The following is a 20,561-nucleotide window of genomic DNA, read 5'->3' as shown; positions in this document are numbered from 1 at the left end:
GAAAGTTGTGCGCTATCAGGGCAGATATTAATCCCTTCCCCGCGTAGGCCTCCGTGCCAGCCCATGTTCTTCAGAATAGCTATCTGCTTTTTACTTGTACTTGAACAGGCGGAATCGGAGCCCGAGTTAAGGCTTCCTCCTTAAAAGTGTTATTAAGGCTTTTGGAGAACTATGTAATGCATCATAAATAAATAGTCCCCACTAAAAACACTATCGTCAAGGCGAACTACGCCTTCGCTTGAATCACTTCTCAATCATAAGACAGCTTAGGAAAATGTGTTGTGATAATCTACGACAAGAACTGCTGCGTTAAAGGCCAACTGCAGCGAAATTTCACTTTCGCTAAATTGACTATAAATGCGTAGCGTATACTGTCAAAGTAATTTAGACGACGCCACAGGGCTAGCAATTGCCTAGTTTTGTTATTAGCAGGCATTAAATTGCGCCAATGCAGACGACGCGTGCACCTGGCAGGAAAGCGGTAGCGGCGCTGATGCGGCGAATGTTGAAGAACCGTACACAAATGCGGCTAGGCAGCCAGGTGAATTGCTCGCTCACCGTTAGTGAGTAGGCGGACGTCTTTCTCGGCGCTCGTTCTCCCTGTTGTGCTCGTGATTTGCGTTGTCGCAAAAAATGCCGATACGTTGAGTGGCCGTCGGATGCTGGAACACGCACGCGACGCCTGGAAGTAGCTTGCGTACATTTCCAAGAAACGAAGAATTGCGAAAGCTGTGGGTGCTTTCAATGCGGCGCGAGAACTGGCAGCCGACGAGAACTATAGCAGTCTTTGTTCGGCACACTTCAAGAACGACGACTTCGTGTATGACATTAGTTTGACTGCGGGAGTGCCGTGCAAAATGAAGAAGGTGCTGTTGTCTGTGTCCAGCGCCGTTGTCTGTGTCCCTTCACTCGTCCCGTCGTTTAGCGCTGTTTTTATTGCTCGTAATCATGAACCAACCAGCCCAAATGCGTACTCTTTTGAAGGTGCTCAAGCCTGACTCGGTGCCTTCCGCCTTCAGCTACAATGGCTACAATCGCAGCTGCGAGCACTTTCTTAAGTGGCATTGCATTAGATCTCATGAGAAGGTGCTGCTTATATTGCCTCCTGTGTGAAGAGGTCCAATGGTATGAAAGCATCGCTTGTGCACAAGCATGTAATCTTTTACGACTTAGTATGTATAACTAAGTACAATATCAAGATGCAAGAATTACCATAAATAGGATAAATTGCCATTGATCTGTTAATAACTTAGGTGTTCCATTTGGGTTTGTACAAAAATTTTTCTTTTTCTTTTGCTGATGAACATTGCGTTGCCCTCAGCTATAGACGTTGTGATTTTCATGCAATATATATGTGCCTTCGTATTTCGTACCCTATCACATATATGTAGATGCGATCCTGTTCAGGGGTTCGAACTCGGAGAAAGCATTGCGCCTGCTATCAAGCATCGGTATGGCTGTTCCGAAGCTTCGCCTCTACTTCGTCATTCAGGCTGCTCTATTGTTTTCATCTGTGCATAAGGTAAAAAAAACTTAACTATCAAAAGGCATACGTTAACTGCAATGATTACATACTGGTTGTTTTATAATTTCAACTGAACAAAGCTTTGGGCAGGAGAACCGAAACGCCTAATAAGTGAAGCCTCCAGCCAGCGTCTCAGTCTGGCAGGATATAGTAGATGTGACTTACCGGGGTTCAGTGCCAAATATCTGAAGTATATATTGACAGACACTAATTGTGACGTAATCTTGCATACAGAGCTTGTGCTGGTACAGTTATTGAGCTACATAACATCCATTTTTAGTGTGCTCATGGAACACGAAGGTCTTAAGAGAGGTTTAGAGCTCCTACTGCAAATTAATTGCTGTATTAGCAACATTTAATTGAGCGGCACAGCTCCATCCAGGCATTTTTGAAAAAGTGCTACCCAGACATTGTTCATCTTTTTGACTGCTGGCATGTCGGAAAATGGGCCATACTCAGTGGCAAAAATTTTGTACTAGGCCACACAGCCAGCAGCCAGTTGTCTATTTGGGCCCATGTCGTCTGCTCAACATGACAGCAACCAGCGCACACTTAGTGACCCAAGTTGACTCACCTCCCAAACATATTGGAAACAATATGCACATAGAAATCTTTCTGACCCTATTTGAGGCATCAAGAAGAAAATACTTGCAGCTTCAAAATGCCGTGGTCTCGAGATCCTAACCAAATGGTCTCAAGCGACTGTAAACCACTTGTACTGGTGTGCAGCATCAAGTAATGGGCATCCAGAACAGATTTTACCCAAGTGGACATAACTAACCAGCCACGTCGTCAACATTAATGAGCATGAGTCTACCGCTTTTCCTAGATGTGCCCACGGTGACTTAAGCGGAGATGAGAGGCTGGGGCTAGATGAAGGTGCGTTACTGAGTTATACTAATTCTTTGAGAAATAGTTTAATGGAATATATGTGCTTTTCTTAAAGGTTGTAATGCACGTCGCAAGCTACCTGAGATCGTCCATGCACCAACACTGCTCAAGGATGTTGGCCAGCTCTCCTCGACGAATCAGACATACAGCTGCGAGGCTTTTCACAGCATTATAAATCAGTTAGCCCCTGGGACGTATCATTAGAGCCATGGTGGAATGAAAGCTAGGTAAGTACCTGCACAATTGCTACGACACACTTGATCATGTACATACTGAACTTGAAGAAAACAATGCTAAAAACAGTACGATGATGGGAGGAGACAAACACAGCACTGAATAACCAAATTTTATTGTGTGTATAAATGTCAATATATACTGAAAAGACAAACAGCACAAAAGAACCAGGGCTAAGATCACCACTAACAACGTTATGTCATGTAAAAGATAAGTACATGATAGCGTTGCAGTATAGCGATAGTGTAGTGTAGCTACAGTTTAAGCTTCACGTTCAGCAACATGCCAATTAGCCGAATTCAACACGCTACTGCAGATCATGCACCTAGCAAAGCCTGCTTTATAAGAGTGCTGAACTGAGCATTATGGTGGTTGTGTAGCATTATGGTTGTGTGTAGACGTAAGTATATACTGAAAGGACAAACAGTACAAAACAACAAGGACTTATGGGGCTGCAGCCCCCCCCCCCCCCAAAGTTTTTTCGTGCTGTCCATGCGCCGCCGGCCAAAACAAACCCTGGCGCCGGAAATGATGCTCGATTTTGTCTAGAATGTCCTTTTCACGCTCGAAAAAACATTTTAGCGCGAACATTGCGAAATCGGGCTGAATTTCGCGGCAACGCCCATGCACCGTGAGTCACATATCGTAACGCAAGGAGCTCCATCCGAGCACAAAGTTCCAAGGGCGTGGCGGTGGGCTTGTCGCGGCATCTCGCTGAGGCCGCGGAATCGGGAGTGCTTGCATTTAAATTCTGACACTTTATAGGTGTAAAGTTCTAATAAACTTTTGATGAGAGAGGTGCACTGATATTTCGTGCTTTAGATTTTCTATTCCGGAACTTTGTGGGCTTAATGCTGTTAAAACATTTGACGCCAAAGGTGCGCTGACATTTCTAAAGCCTTAGATCGGAACATACAACCAGACAAGCCAAATCAACACACTATCAGATAAGTTAACAAAACACGCAGCGAGATACGATGAGACGAAGCGTTGTGGTGGTTCATTTGTGCCGTCATGTCGCATAAACAAATATCAACATTTTTTTTCACCTACGCCAAAGCATCCATGTCAAGACGCTAAAGGCAGCCAGGGTAACTAAGTTCTTATTTATTTTTTATACTTAGACTTTTATTCTTGAGGACACATTCGGCCTCAATTTTTTTAAGTTCTCGCTACCCTACCCGCGGGCTGCCAGAGCCGGCCAGAGCGCATGCGTTTTTCTTGTGTTGCCCCGAAACCACCGCGCGGCGTACTTCGGTGCGCGTGTGGTTTTCTCTGGCCGAGTGAATTTTCACCTGGCAGAGTTTTGGACACCTTCTGGCTAGCAGAGGAGAAAAAGAAGCAATAGTCGCTCACCGCCATCACTGTGAAGACTTGACGGATTACACCGTGTTCGCTTGAGCGCAACTTCTCCGGTAAGTCTTGTCTCGCCGGTGTAAAATACCGAGCACTATGCGTATGGTTCTCGGTGGACCAAGCGTCTCACGTTTTCTTCAGATATTCATTCGGTAGGCACATTAGCTGCCCAAAGTAGGCATTGGATTGTGGCCAACATACTCTCCTTCGCGTTTTTTTTTTCATTTCGGTGCCCCCGTCCCACTAAAGAAAAAAAAAGACACATTGTTGCGGCACAGTGAATTGTCGCATGGTGACAGTTTGTTACTTCTTTTGCGGAAAGTAATTGACCACGGCACGCTTCGGTTGCCGGATACTATTATTATATTAATGCGGTAGCAATTATATGAAGACTCCAGGCGCATTCCTGCTGTCGCCGTCGCCCTCATGTTTCGTATGAAGTCTCAGGGCAATAACGTCGTGACCGCGCGCCGCATGCTGTATGTGCGAGTGAAAGAGTAGGGGGGTGGGTGGAATGGGTGAGCTGACGATGGTGGCTCTGTCTTGCGTGCGCAAAGGAGAAAAGCGGGGAGCAAGCGCGCCGCCTTCCGTCGCACGCGATACATCGGATGGAGTGGATGGAATGGGGCGAGGTCTAGGATTCTGTGAATCTGTGATTGCGCTACATGTTTATTCGCCTTGATTGACGCATTCTATACAGTCACTTTTTCTTAGATGCGTAGATTTATTAGGGACTTATAAGTATGTTTAAATATCTTGTTGCGAGGTTTTGTGTATACGTGCAGTGAACTTTCTTTCCAATGACGCTTTTTCGCCCTTTATCAAGCATTTGTATATTCCATTGTGTCTTCACATTTCTAATGAACGAAGGCGAGTTAAATGAAAGTGATAATAATAATAATAATATTTGGGGTTTTACGTGCCAAAACCACTTTCTGATTATGAGGCACGCCGTAGTGGAGGACTCCGGAAATTTTGACCACCTGGGGTTCTTTAACGTGCACCTAAATCTAAGCACACGGGTGTTTTCGCATTTCGCCCCCATCGAAATGCGGCCGCCGTGACCTTAAATGAAAGTGAGCCTACCCACCCCGCGCAATAACGGTTCGGTTCATTATCTGCGAGGCATGCGCGTAGCATACAGGCATCTTTCATTTACAAAAGTGACACGCAGATGTGAGGGTAAATGTTCTTTAATGCTCTCATAGACTGGATTGAAGATGTTTGCGTGACGTAATGGACAATTCAGAAGTTGAGCAGTGGGGTGCCGTGAATGTTTTGACAGCTGAAGGCGTTTCCCAAAAGGAAATCATTCGCCGTATGGCTGCCGTGTACGTTGAACATTGCATTTCATTGACCACGGTGAAGCATTGGAGCAAACGGTTGAAAAAGGACATGAAAGTTAAGAAGACGATCCAAGACCGGGCCAAAGCCATCGTGCAATCACCCCCAACACAAGTGCAAAAATTGATGAGCTGATGAGACAAGAAGACAAGAACGGAGGATAAACATCGATGAACTGGCAGAGCGTGTGAACATCAGTCGCGGTTCGGTTCACACCATAATTCATGACCATCTCGGTCATCTGCTCTTGCGTGCGCAATGGCTGCCCAAGATTTTGAACCACCGCCAGAAGAAGGTTCTGCGCTGCCTTGACTCATCTGATCCGGTGTCACCATGAGGGTGACGACTTCTTGTCTGCAATTGGGATCGGGGACGAACCATGGTGCCACTACTACGAGCCTGAAACACAACGGTAAAGCTTACAGTGGAAACATTCGAATTCACCGCCCCAAAAGGAAGCAAAGGCCGTCATTTCCGCCGGAAAGGGGTTGTTTACTGTTTTTTACTAGCTTTAGCTCGGGCCCAACTCCGACACGGCCTATTCAAATAAATGTAAAACGCAGATACGCTTTTCTGAGATAACCCTTGGGTCCCTTTTATTGAAATTTGTTGAATTTGAGAAAGTTGTTGGAAGTGGAAGTTCGATATAGGGCCTGAATGTTGTTGGAAATATTTTGAAAAATTTGAAAGAGCGAAAAAAATAGAAGCACGACGTTTACAAACTAATAGCTCTACATCAAAAACAGAAATCGCGGTTCTTCAAACGGCATTTATTATAAGAATCAAAGTGTACAAATTCGGTATGTCAAGTTGTATCTTACGTGAATTAGTTACGTGGTCCACAAGAGTTCTGCAAAAGCCGTATTTCGATAATGCTAAATTGTTTGAGATTCATTTGTAACATATCAATTTCGTCCGCTGTAGATGTACTATCAGATGCAATTCACAGAATTGTGATATTATCTTTTATTGTTGAATTATAGAGTTGTAAACGTGATAGTTTCATTTTCAGAAAATTTGAGATTTGTGCCAATTTTTAATAAAAAATTGACAATCAAATGAAAAATTTGAAACCAGAAGATAGTAGAATTTAAGTTTTTCTTTTAAATGCAACAAACCTCATCAAATTTTGTGCAGTGGTTGTCGAGAAAAACTAATTCACTAGGAGCATCCGAGATAAAGCTTCCTCTTAAGAAGGAGGCCTAGCTGCAACGTGAGCTCCCCCCGAACGAAATTTCTGGCTATGCCACTGGGGGGAAGTGCCAAGAAATTTACCGCCGTAATAAGTATACATGCTAAAATACGCTGAATTTGATCTCTCTGAATGACTTTCCTTGTCTCATTCTGATATTATAAATGTAGATTCCATTTTGTTAGTCAAGGGTTCATTGGAGTATTCAAGACTCATTGAAAATAAAGAAACATTGTTAGTTTGTGCTAATAAGAGGCCAAATAAATGTGTTACACAAACAGGTGGTTACTTAATAAAAATTAATCTCGTGCACAAACATCTACAAAAATCTAGTAGTACAAATGCTAGGTGATTCCTCATTTAAGATGTCGTGTGTCGAGATCGAACATTTCCTATGCACTACTTTTTCCAGGATATGTTCGCGGCCTTCTCGAGGAAACACTCAGGCGGTGTTATGAGTACCACAGTTATAAGGAAGCATTGAAGGCTATAGCTGTATCTGCTCCACCAAACATTGCTAGTGGATATTGTCGCCCTGCTAAAGAAGAGCTCATAGCCCTACATCGCTCCCGTTTCAACAAATAGGGATACATTATTGGCTGTTCAAAGGTGCAATGTAGCAAGTTTGCCCAAGCATTCCATCTTTGGCAATTGCAGGCTCATGTTGTTTTCGAGGTAGTCACAATGCTGTATGCTGTTGACACAGACCATTGGTACGGTATGATGTACGGTGCGCTATGGATTTTGCGATGAAGCCTACCGCTACAGTTTATTTTAACTAGTTTATTTAACTACCATAGTTTTTTGGCGTTGTTCACACCAAGCAAATGTTTTCATGAAGTCCTCATTAAATCTAATCTGATCATTATTGGAATTCATTTCATTGTATATTGCACAGTCATGTCCATAACATTTAATATTTAGTGCGATATTTCTAGCTTTCATTTATGGCCTACCATGCATAAAAGATATTGGTATGGTCGCATGGTAATCTGTTGCATGCTGTTGCTAATGACAAACATCTACTGCATCTGATGAAGCCTTTTTGTGTGTACAGTCTCTGTGTAGAATTGTTTCCCTATCTGTTAAGTCTAGGGCCATAATTTGTACATGTACATCATAAAAAGAGTTTTCATAGCTACATCTCAACAATGCTTGTGAAGAGGTGCAGGAATTAATAGTAAATTAGAAGTACAGTATTATGAATGGGGAAAACACGGGGAACGGGGGAGATGGAAATTCAAGACGATGAGCAGAACGAGAACAAGGTGAAAGCTGGAGCCAACGTGTCGACAAGTGGACTTGTCGAAACGTTGGTTCCTGCTTTCACCTTGTTCTCATTTTGTTCCATATTATGACTGGCCTTCTGTGTGTATCTTCGTGCATCTGAACTTCAAGAGTACTTGTCATTATGCTTACCGTTGTCGTTTCACGCAAGTGCTGCCAGTTGAACTGGTACATACAAGTTTTATGCGAAGCATATTAACGTAGGTTTCGGGCCTTCGCGCGACGCCCGGCGGTGGCCACCATTGACCCTGAAGTGGGGTCACGTGACATGACGTCACGTGATGACGTCACACAGACTGCAGATGGGGCCTCATATCGCGCCGTCGGTCGCCTCCCGGCGGTGGCCACCATTCACCTTCAAGTGACCTTCAAGTAGGTCACGTGACATGACGTCACGTGATGACGTCACACCGGCTGCAGATGGGGCCTCATATCGCGCCGTCGGTCGCCTCCCGGCGGTGGCCACCACTGACCCTGGCGTGACGTCACATATCACGTGATGCAGCGATGGTGGCGCCGCCGCCGCGCCGCGCGTGACAGCGCGAACCGAAGCGTGGAGGCCTCCGCCGGGCGACGTCCGACGGCGCGATATGAGGCCCCATCTGCAGCCGGTGTGACGTCATCACGTGACGTCACATCATGTGATCTGTGCCCGCAACCGCGCCAGCGTCTTTGCGCCGGGCGTGTATGCGGTCAAGATGCCTCCAAACGCTAAGGATACGCTAAGGTTAAGCAGTCAAGATGCCTTCAAACGCTAAAGACACGCTAAGGTTAAGCCCAGTGGATGCTTCGCATCCACTGGGCTTAACCTTGATAAGCCTTCAATTTTTATGTATAGGTGTGAAATCGAAATTAGCCCCATGCTAAACATGCCTTCTTATGTGGTACACATACACAGTTCGGCCCCCTTCCGTTCCCTTCATGTATGCTTCGTGCTTCTCTGAAAGTTCATAGAAGTAATCTAGTGTACTGGTGCACTTGTGCCAGAACACTTGGATGATTGTCTAAGTTGTCGTTTTGTGATGTGAAGCTACTGAGATGTCACGTGTGTGTGTAATGAAGTGACAAGAAGACAGTGATGCTAGTGAGGACCACAGCATGAGGGCAACTTTTGTAGTCATTTCATATGCCAGACATCAGTTAGCCTACGTGGGCTAGTCATCGTTTTTAACGAGACAAACTGGATCTTATTTCATGAAATTAGGACCCCGTAAATAAAGGCCTTTTTAAAGTGTAATTTAATACTTGCACATAAAATGAGCAACAAACTAGATCAGACTACATTATTGCTATGGCTTACTGCTACTACACAATGCTCGTTGCAATACAAGAAATCCCGAGTATTGGCACATACCACGATCATACGCCAAATGCGGATTGCGACTGTTTCGCTCAAAAATTTTGATGTTCAGCATAATGTAATCCTTGTCATAGAAAGCATGGTGAAAGGGGTCCACCTCATTTGCCTTCGAATTTTAATTCAATGTGCCTTGCAAAGTTGGCATGTAATAAATATGTTTTATACTGTGATTTACGTTTTGTGTCATTCCTGAGGTTACCAGTGTGCACTTTGAGTGGCTAATCGATGGCCTTATGAACCTAATATATTTATAAGAGCAGAAATGTGAGGAATTATGATGTGAATGTGAAGAATGTGTGAAAAATAATAAATTCTGTTATGATGTATTTGGCTAGCAAAGCGACAGTACTGTGAAATATTATACTCTATTTTTTTTAGTTTCGGGGTAGTCACCTGCCACAGGGCACGGTCGTATGAAAGCGAAACTACGCGAAAGCAGGCTCATTACTCCCGGGAAAAGCGTCATCGTGACTGCCGTCGCCGGTCTTTCCTGTTTTGACGATGTCCGATAGCAGTTTGCCTGATCGTGATGCACCTTCGGACGATGATTGCACCGAAGAACCTTTGTTTGGTGTCGAGCGTTATCTGTACGAGCCGAGAAGAGGACGCGAGGGCAATGAGTTGACGGAAAGCTCACAGTCACAAGCGAGCGCCGACGAAGACAGAATGCTGAGCACAGCGTGGTACGTATGTGTGCATTGTTACAGTGGTCGTCGTGATTTCCGCTCTTACTCCTCAGGTGCACTTGTTACCGATGTATTGTGATGCCCACAGCAACTTCTTGTGTTTGCTGCTTGGAAAAAGCTGCAGTCACGGCAAACATTTTGCATGGGCACAGCTGTGTCACTGAAAGCCAAGAGTTCGTGTCATATTGCCTCACTCCATTCATTCTGGAGGTGGAGCACAGGAAGCTGCAGCGCTATCATCCTCGCTTTCAGAGTGTCGTAGAACTGAATGCGTGAGTTCTATCCAGAATATAGATCAATAGTTTTGCCATTCTATGATTAAAATGTACCACGTATGTATTTTATTTTCTTTCGATGAAGGCGGAACATGTATACTGCTTACAGGCAGTTCGTATGGTGGGTGTACGGCCACCGGGGTTCTGGTAACCGCGTTGCCATGCCCAGTTGCGTGGTTACAGAAATACGGAAGACCTTCGCGTCGCTAAAGTCAGGCACATACCCAAGGGGGGCCCGGTGAGGCTCCCCCGCCTCGCCGCGGCGCCCACGCCACCACTCCTCACACACATTCCTAAAGCACCGCCAAATAAATCTTGAAACTTGACAGCTAATCGGCGGTTAACATTTTGCTGCCTTTTTTTTCTCCTTTTTGGATGGCGTTAGTTATCGGCATTTCCTGGTGTGTGAAGGCCAGTTTTCTCATCGATTCGGTGCCCGCGAGATTCAGCTCGAGATTCGTTCAGTTGTCACCATTGTTAAGAACGGCCAGCTGCAGTGCAAGTTTGCCAGCCATTTACGCCAGCGGTGGCAACCTCATCTTGGAACGCCGCCGCCAACCTCTAGCCACGGCGTCACTAAGTCGACCTTGTGTCGGGAACAATACGCCCGTCCTCCACTCTCCATCGCTTCAGCGAGGATACGTTTGACGAAGCAGGCTTTGTGCGGAAACCGCCAGCGTTACGCTCTAGCCTCGTCGCCGTTGTGACGGAATGAGCTCGGCGGGCCAACTATTGTTACCCAACTCCCCAACGCGGACCTGATCTGCTACGGATGGGGGAGTTGCCGCGGGAACGTCGTCGTAGGCTCCTTCCCGCGCGCCGACCAAGACGCAAGACAATGTGCTACCCGGCGCGCTACCCGGGTCGGTTCCGAGTTCTACGAAGCCCCTCTGACGTCGGCTTCGGACCATTGCACCTGTGTGTGTGTGCGTGTGTGTGTGTAACCCGTCCCGGGGAGAGGCGGCCTGTTTACAATGACTGGACGAACGTTTTCCGTCCCCTTGGAATCAAGGGGGGACCGAGTGCTTATAAGCCGCTGTTGTGCGGATGCTCAACACTTTTCTTCAGCAGTCATGTTGGACTGAGACACCCTCTCAAGCAGTCGTGTTAGCCTGACGTACTTTCTCTCGCACTCATGCTAGACTGATGAACTGCATATAAATACTGTAAATAAACCCATATTCCTCGTTCTCGATGAGAAGCAGTGCTTCCTTTCATCAACGTCCTCAGCGTGGATAAGTTGGACGACGGCATGTGCCAGCTACCTTCGAATTCATGCCGGACTCCAATCTTGACAACGGATCACGAGCGATGTGATTGAGCCCCCAATCCTGACACCATCTATTGGAACGGTCACGCGCATCGCTGTTGCTTCGTTAGTTCAACCTTCTTCCTTTAGCATGAACCAGGGACCAGGAAATGGATTCAATTCGTAGTGAGCTGGTCTGTATGCTCATGGAAATAGTTGCGGCCGGAGAAAACAACAGTTGCGTTTAACTTTTCCGTTTGAATCATAATTTCCTCGAGTGACGGCTCGCCGCCATGCTGGCAGATCCTCGGAACTATATACCCGCGATATGGGTCAGATAAGGTGGAAAATAAAATAATGCGAACAAGTCCATCATGAAACCCTGCAATACCGTTAAACGCATTAGCAATATCAATGTCACCCGTTACCTCGTCTCCTTTTTGCCCAACTGTACAGACGTTTTCGTGCAAGATCGGCAACTGGAAACAAGAGTGTCAAGGAAATGAGCAATTAAGCGATCTACTAAGGGAAAGAGCCGAGGCAACAGCTAAACAGGAAGGAAAAGCGAAAATTAACAAATTTAACCATTGTTTGTGAAAATAATTACGGATGAAGATCTTTTCATTTTAAAAGGAAGTAGAGAAAATGCCGCCGGAAGTGGCGAATGACTCCGTGTGTTTGGATGACGCTTTTACATTTATCAGTCGAGCCGCCTGACGTAGCCACTTCACTGCTGTGTTTATGTGGGTGTTTTTCCAACCTTGCGCGGTGGGCACAGTACGTCTAGAAACCTAATGTCCTGCGCTCTACGCGGTTGTACGGGACTGGCGGCCACGCATCGTTACGCAACTTCCCAAATAAGAATACGAGTCAGCTTTAGCAATTGGTAGAGCTGCCAACGAGGGTTCCAAAATAACTGTGATTATTCCGCAAATATATATTTCTCTACAATTCTTCAAGAGCTAATTTAAAAAGAAACGCTACCAGAAATTTTTATTTTACACTTTCACTTGTTTACTTGTTTTTGGCAGTGTTCTTGTTGCGCTTCTTTCCTGCGCGAGTCCACTTGATGTGGTTCCTTGTTTGTCAAGGTGTATCACACAGGCGTACCTGTGAAATGCACCTTATTTCATTTCTCTTTTACGCGTCTTTATGCTGAATGGTGGGCATTATTCACATTTATATTAGTAAAGGTACTCATTTGCATAAGAAAGTTACCCTGAGTTGCCCCCCCCCCCCCCCGAAAAATAATCCTGGGTACGTGCCTGGCTTGAGTCTACAGGATTTAGGTGGCTTTAGGCAAGTAGCCGGGCGGCTGGTACAGGAACTAAGCTAATTGAGCATGTATTTATACTCTTCGTCCCCCCCTTTACCCCTTTATATATTATTTTGCAGTGTGCGAATTTTCAGCATTTGTTTCAGGCGTTTCAGGTAACGATGGTCTGTGAACCATCGTTATGAAGCCGAGTTCTTTAAATTAAAATTTGTCGCTGATAAATGTGCCCGCTATTACTTTATAATCAACAAGCACGGTATATATAGTGCTACGGGCTGCCGAAACTGCGTATAAAGAAAAAAAAACAAAATGACGCGTAACATTTCCTGAGCTTAGTCTTGTACCTCGCAGTCAAGCTTGGTAGCAAGGCGCGGTACAATAGACGCGCCGGCGCAGCCGACTGCAGTTTGCGAATCATGGCACGAGCAATGGCTGTACAAGACACAACTCTGCGCAGAGGAAGGCAGAAAAAACAATTTGTGTCTCAGCCTTGCGGACGAATGTGTGCACCGCGCCGCACATGCCAAGTGTGACGCGGACGAAACAACGCGCACAAAGTATGTAAAGTGCGCGTCACGAAGCTGCTCAAGCTAGATTTCGCGATTTAAGTGCCCATGCAAGATCAGCTTGCCAAACCACATCTTTGCATCCGCATCTTTGTCAGCTGGTGACTAGGCAGTCGTTGTCATGGATTACCCGCCCCACTGTATTCATTATGATGCTTCTTGCTTTAACAATAAGTTTACTCATCTCACAGAAATGTCCTCTGCTACGCATATTAATGTCCGCAGTATGAAGAACAAACGCGACGGTCTAGATAGGTTTCTTGGGTCAATAAGCCGACAGTTTGATGCGCTTTTGTTTACCGAAACATGGCGTACAACACATGATGATCATCTTCCATTCAAAATTTACCAGTATCATGGCCTCCTTCGCTCGAATATGAGAGGTGGTGGTCTTGCCGTGTATGTAAAGAGTTGTTATCCACAACGTGTGTTAGACGAAATTTCTGTAACAAATTCCAATATTGAGTGTTTAGCCGTATCACTGTCCAGTGCCATTGTAGTGGTTGTATACACACCTCCCGCAGGGAACAAACTACCTTTTTTCAAGTTCCTCGAAAGCTTACTCTTGAACCTCGCTAATTTCCAGTTGCCTTTTGTAATAATGGGTGGTATTAACATTAACCTCATACACGATGATCACAGCAGGCGCGAATTTATTAGCCTTATAGCATCTTATGGTTGTTTAAATACTAAAACATGCCTACTAGAATTAGCGTTGCCACAGCTTCCCTGCTGGATGTTTGTGTCACAAATATGGTGTCTCCAGAAGCGGAGTCTGGCCAGTTATCTTCTGAAAGCAGTGACCACATCCCGATTTTTTGTTTTCTTCCTCTCAAACGCATAAAATCAGTATTCAAAAATGCCTCCAGGGTAACTAGGGTCATTTCCGATGAAAATCTCGCCAAATTTATGACTGAATATGTGTTGAGAGAACGTATACAGCATATCTGAAGTCAACTCGGCGTATACTGCTTTTCTTGCCAAGTTCATGGAAAGTTATATTGCTGCGTTTCCTGCAATCGAGGTAAAACACAACTTCCGAAAATCTAGAAAGCCGTGGGTTGATAAAGTGTTATATAATAGAACACGTATTAAAAATAAAACGTGTCATGACTTTGTACGTACTCGCGATGCAGCCCTTTTTAGAGAGTTCAAAAAATTTAGCAACAAACTAAATAAATACCTGAAGTCTGCAAAATCAGCTTACTATACAAAACGGTTCTCCAGAATATATAATGACAGCAAGAAAGAAAGAAAGAAAATAAACGAACTATTAAACAAACACAAGTGCAGGAACCACCCAGAAATCGCTGCATCCAATTCCCAAGCTAGCGGAACTCAATTAGCTAACACCATAAACCCCTTCTTCATTGAAGCTGGCAAGCCTACATTAGATCAAGCTCTCTCTAATGCTCCCGAATGCCACCCCATTATCACTTTACCTAACTCTATTTCGTTGCTGCCTGTGGTCCCACAAGAAGTAGCTACCTGCATTTGGAAAATAAAAAACCATGTCTCAGCAGGCCATGACGAGATCAAAGCGATACCATTGAAATATGTGTCTGCATTAATATGCGAGGTTCTAGCGTATATTATAAATCTGATGTTCACAAGTGGTACGTTCCCAGATGAACTGAAGATTGCTCGTGTTTGTCCTATATATTGCTACGGCACAATATGTGCGATCACGAAAGGCCAGCAGCGTGAAGACGACGACGACGATTAGATGCTAGCGCGGGCTGTTGCCTCTTGGCCAAGCACAGCGTATCTTCCTTGTAAATATATTTGTACATAGCTTTTCGTCTGCGTCATCCTACGTAACATATCTGGTGGAGGTGGACGTTCCCTGTACCTCGTCACGGAGCTTCGCAGTGGCCGGTACGTCGAGCCTTCCGTCATGGCTCCCGGCGACGACAACCCGACTCCGCCGGCTCCGACACCTGCTGCCCCTTCGACGACCTACATCACTCTTCCCGCTACCCGTGATCCTGGCGTATTCTCGGGCCACGATGGGGAAGACGTCGATGACTGGATCAGCCTCTATGAACACGTCAGCCGCAATAACCGGTGGGACCCTACTATTATGCTCGCCAACGTAGTCTTTTACCTCGGTGGCACACCTCGAGTTTGGTATCGCACGCACGAAGATGAGCTCACCAGTTGGGATTCACTTAAGACACAGCTTCGAGACTTGTTCGGCAACCCCTACGGTCAAAAAATTGCCGCGCAGAAGGTGCTTTCCGGCCGTGTGCAGACGTCAACAGAGCCCTATGTCACGTACATTCAGGACGTCTTGGCTCTGTGCCGCAAAGTTGACACCCACATGACTGAGTCAGACAAGGTTTCCCACATCCTCAAAGGCATTGCCGATGACGCCTTCAACTTGCTCGTTTGCAACAACGTCGCCACGGTGGATGCTGTTATAAAAGAGTGCCGCCGCCTGGAACTCGCCAAAAGCCGACGTATTGACCAGCAGTTTGCCCGTCTGCCCAACACCCCAGCGACATCTTCCTGTGCCGACGCTCCTCGTCCCAACAACTCTGCCGATGTTACCAGGATCGTCCGGCGTGAGATCGAGGCCGCCTATCCGGCTGCCTTCGACTCCAGCCCCACCAACACATCTGCAGTCACGGTCTCACTGATCCAGGCAGTTGTCCGCCAGGAGTTTGAAAACATGGGTCTTCACACCATCTGCTCGGCCCATCGCCCTGCTACCCGCCCGGTCCATCGCCCTGATACCCGCCCGGCTTCTTCGATTTCGCCCCGTCCCGCATATTCTTACCCACCACGTTTCCGCAACCCATCTGAGTGGCGCACTGCTGACGACAAGCCTATTTGTTTCCACTGCCATCGCATCGGGCACATTTCTCGGCACTGTCGTAGTCGCTGGAGTTCCCCGATCCGGTCTACTTATACTGCCTACTCTCACCCCTCAGGTGGCCCTTCTCGTCCCTATGCCGCACGCTCCGATAATGCCGCCACTGATTCTCCTGCAACGAACCGCCCCTATTCTCGTTCGCCTTCGCCCCAACGACGACAATCTCGCTCTCCCCAGCCCCGTCGCTCCTATTCGCCGACTCCCTTCGGGCGCCGCTCCCAGCCGGAAAACTAGACGATGCAGCGCCTCGAGGTGACGCTGCATTGCTCCCTACGCCGCCAAATCCTCTACTGACTTTGCCCACTCATCTGAACCTTCTTGACGTGCACGTCGACGGTGTTTCCGTGTCTGCTCTCATAGACACTGGGGCGCATTTGTCCGTAATGAGCGCTGCCCTTCGTAACCGGCTCAAGAAAATTATCACGCCCGCCACGACGCCTGTTGTCCGTGTCGCCGATGGCGGAACAGCCCCCGTAATTGGTATGTGTACCGCCCGCGTCTCCTTCGCCGATCGCTCAACAATCGTGCTATTCACAGTCATCGCCCACTGTCCCCACGACATAATCCTCGGCTTAGACTTCCTCTCCGCACATTCTGCTCTCATCGATTGTTCCGCCAGTACTCTCCGCCTTGCCCTGCCTGTTCTGGATCCTACTGAACCACACCCCAGTCGCCTCAGTTCCGCCGACTTCGTTCGCTTGCCACCTTCGGCACTGACCTACGTTGACCTAGTGTCATCCCCACCAGTCCCCGACGGTCACTACATCGCGGCTCCTATGCAAGACGTCCTCCTTACACACGGGATCACAGTACCCCATACAGTTTTATCTATTACGGCGAATTGCGTCTGCCTGCCAGTGGTCAACTTTGGCTTGACGACACAAGTGCTGCCACGTGGGATGTCTTTGGCCCAGCTTTGTTCGTTTGAGGATCACTCAGTAGCATCCATTGCAGTAGACGACACTTCATCCGATACTTCTCTACCATCGCAGTCGACAAATTGTTCCATCGCTGACTTACGGAAAATGATTGCGCCCGACTTGCCCTCCGAGCACGCTCGTGAACTCTACCGCGTTCTGTTTTCCTACCACGATATTTTTGACTTTAACGATCGTCCTTTAGCCCAAACTACAGCTGTCAAACATCGCATTAATACCGGCGATGCCCCTCCTATTCATCGCCGCCCGTATCGAGTGTCACCAGCTGAGCGTCAAGTTATTCACGCAGAAGTTCGCAAAATGCTTGCCAAGAACATTATTGAACCGTCATGTAGTCCTTGGGCGTCACCGGTTGTGCTGGTAAAAAAGAAGGATGGCTCATGGCGCTTTTGCGTGGATTATCGGCACCTTAACAGGGTTACCAAAAAGGACGTGTACCCCCTACCTCGGATTGATGACGCCCTTGACTGCCTCTACGGTGCTCGCTATTTCTCCTCTATTGACCTTCGCTCCGGCTATTGGCAGATTGCCGTGGACGATCTCGACCGCGAGAAGACTGCCTTTGTGACACCCGACGGTCTTTATCAATTCAAGGTGATGCCGTTCGGCCTATGTAACGCTCCTGCCACTTTTGAACGCATGATGGACTCCCTTCTTCACGGTTTCAAATGGTCCACGTGCTTGTGCTACTTGGACGACGTTATCGTATTCTCCCCAACGTTCGCTACGCACCTCGCGCGCCTCTCAGCAGTCCTGGACGTTTTTCGGCGAGCCGGTCTGCAACTCAACGCATCGAAGTGCCAATTCGGCCGTCGCCAGATTACCGTCCTTGGACATCTCGTTGACGCGAACGGAGTGCAACCGGACCCAGGCAAGATCCATGCTGTTACGCACTTCCCTGTTCCGACGTGTGTCAAGGATGTGCGCAGCTTCATCGGCCTTTGTTCGTACTTCCGCCGTTTCGTGAGGAATTTCGCCGCCATAGCACGACCACTAACCGACCTTTTGAAGAAAGACTCTCCTTTCCAGTAGGGCGATAACGAGGCCTCTGCATTCTCTCATCTAATCGACATTCTCACGACGCCTCCCGTTCTGGCCCATTTCGATCCTTCTGCGCCTACCGAAGTCCGTACTGATGCCAGCGGTCACGGAATTGGAGCAGTACTAGCACAACGCCAGCGTGGCCACGACCGTGTTATCGCTTACGCCAGCAGGCTCCTCTCACCCGCGGAGCGCAACTATTCCATCACTGAGCGTGAGTGTCTGGCCCTAGTTTGGGCGGTTGCGAAATTCCGCCCATACTTATATGGCCGGTCCTTTTCCGTTGTCACAGACCATCACGCGCTTTGTTGGTTATGCTCATTGAAAGACCCTTCAGGAAGACTTGGTCGCTGGGCCTTACGCCTCCAAGAATATTCGTTCTCTGTCACCTACAAATCTGGCCGACTACACAAGGACGCTGACTGCCTGTCTCGCTACCCGGTAGACGAGCCTGACGACGCCGACAGTAGTACCGCCGACGGCATTTTCTCTGTGTCTGCCTTCGCTAACATCGCCGATGAGCAGTACCGAGACCTATCGCTGCGAGTACTCATCGAGCGTCTGCGCTCTACACCTACCGACGCATCCGTTCGCCGATATGTCCTCCAGGGCGGCATTCTGTACCGCAGGAGCTTTCTCCCTGATGGCCCTGATCTTCTTCTTGTCGTGCCAAAACATCTACGACAGGCTGTGCTCTTTGAGATGCATGACGCACCCACCGCAGGACATCTTGGGGTAACCCGCACGTACGACCGCGTCCGCCGCCGCTTCTATTGGCCTGGTCTCGCTCGCTCCGTTCGACGCTATGTTGCTGCCTGTGATCCCTGCCAGCGTCGGAAGACACCTCAGGTGCTACCTGCCGGTCATCTCCAGCCGATCACCGTCCCTGTGGAACCGTTCTTTCGTGTTGGGTTAGACCTGCTCGGTCCCTTTCCCACGTCATCCTCTGGGAACAAATGGGTAGCCGTCGCGACTGATTACGCCACCCGATACGCTATCACTCGGGCTCTCCCTACCAGCTGCGCCACTGACGTCGCGGACTTTCTCTTGCGTGACATTATCTTGCTTCATGGCGCCCCGCGACAGCTGCTTACTGACCGTGGTCGAAACTTTCTCTCGAAAGTTATCGCTGGCATTGTGCGTTCCTGCTCCATTCAACACAAACTGACTACTTCATACCATCCTCAAACCAATGGCCTGACAGAGCGGTTAAACCGTACTCTTACCGATATGCTGGCCAAGTACGTTTCCAAGGACCACCACGACTGGGACATTGCCCTTCCTTACGTAACATTTGCGTACAATTCTTCCCGGCACGACACCGCCGGATTTTCTCCCTTTTATCTCCTGTACGGTCGCGAACCTACCTTGCCCCTCGACACGGCACTTCCTCCTGCTGCGGTCTCAACAAGCGAGTATGCGCGCGACGCCATCGCCCTCGCCGACCATGCACGCCAGCTTGCCCGTGCTCGACTTACGGCCTCACAGACCACTCAGCAGTGTCAGTACAACGCCCGCCATCGTGACGTACAGTTTTCACTTGGTGCGCTCGTGCTCCTGTGGTCGCCCTCTCGTCACGTCGGACTTTCAGAGAAACTTCTTTCGCGATACACAGGGCCCTACCGCGTGCTGCGCCAGGTGACGCCTGTGACGTACGAAATTGCTCCTGTGGGCTCAACCTCGTCCTCTCCTGTGGCATCTAGTGATGTCGTACACGTCAGTAGGCTCAAGGCCTACTACACTGCTTCCGAGTCCGATCTGTAGTCGCTCCGGGACGGCGCTTTTGCAGCCGGGGGTAGTGCTACGGCACAATATGTGCGATCACGAAAGGCCAGCAGCGTGAAGACAACGACGACGATTAGATGCTAGCGCGGGCTGTTGCCTCTTGGCCAAGCGCAGCGTATCTTCCTTGTAAATATATTTGTACATAGCTTTTCGTCTGCGTCATCCTACGTAACAATATAAAGGAGGAAATAGAAATGATATCACGAACTATCGTCCCATCTCCGTGTTATCAGTGTTATCGAAGGTATTCGAAAGAGCCATTAATAGTAGATTAGAAAAGTTCTTTAGCGCTCATAACATAATTAACGCCTCTCAGTATGGCTTTTTGAAAAATGAATCGTCTGAGCAAGCTTTACTCGCCGTTAAAGAAAAGATAATTGACAACATTGAATCCAGAGCATACACTCTCGGTCTGTTCTTAGATCTCCGGAATGCTATTGACTGCGTACAGCACGAAATTCTTTTGAGTAAACTGAACAGTTACGGGATACGCGGAATAGCTCTGAACCTGCTGAAAAGTTACTTAAATAACAGAATACAATATGTTAAATAGAGTAATTTTGTTTCGAACCGTTTGCGCATAACCCAAGGGGTTCCGCAGGGATCTATATTAGGTCCACTTTTGTTTTTACTGCATATAAACATCTGTAACATACCGTATTCTCCAGATTTGGTTAT

General features: G+C 47.6%; 1 protein-coding gene across 3 annotated transcripts in view; it reads right to left on the bottom strand.

Annotated features, from left to right (window-relative positions):
• dachs (unconventional myosin-IXb-like dachs) overlaps nt 1–20,561 on the bottom strand; it is a 505,117-nt gene that overhangs the window by 309,694 nt on the left and 174,862 nt on the right. The window contains exon 1 of one of the 3 annotated variants that reach the window (XM_070523094.1): nt 559–703. The exons of the other annotated variants lie outside the window; for them this stretch is intronic. Coding sequence (XP_070379195.1) covers nt 559–703 — 145 coding nt within the window. Of the gene's footprint in view, nt 1–558; nt 704–20,561 lie in introns of those variants that run through there. 3 annotated transcript variants of the gene reach the window in all.

Source organism: Dermacentor albipictus, chromosome 8 (assembly GCF_038994185.2).
Source record: "Dermacentor albipictus isolate Rhodes 1998 colony chromosome 8, USDA_Dalb.pri_finalv2, whole genome shotgun sequence".
Taxonomy (NCBI): domain Eukaryota; kingdom Metazoa; phylum Arthropoda; class Arachnida; order Ixodida; family Ixodidae; genus Dermacentor; species Dermacentor albipictus.
This window is presented reverse-complemented; position numbering and strand designations above follow the sequence as displayed.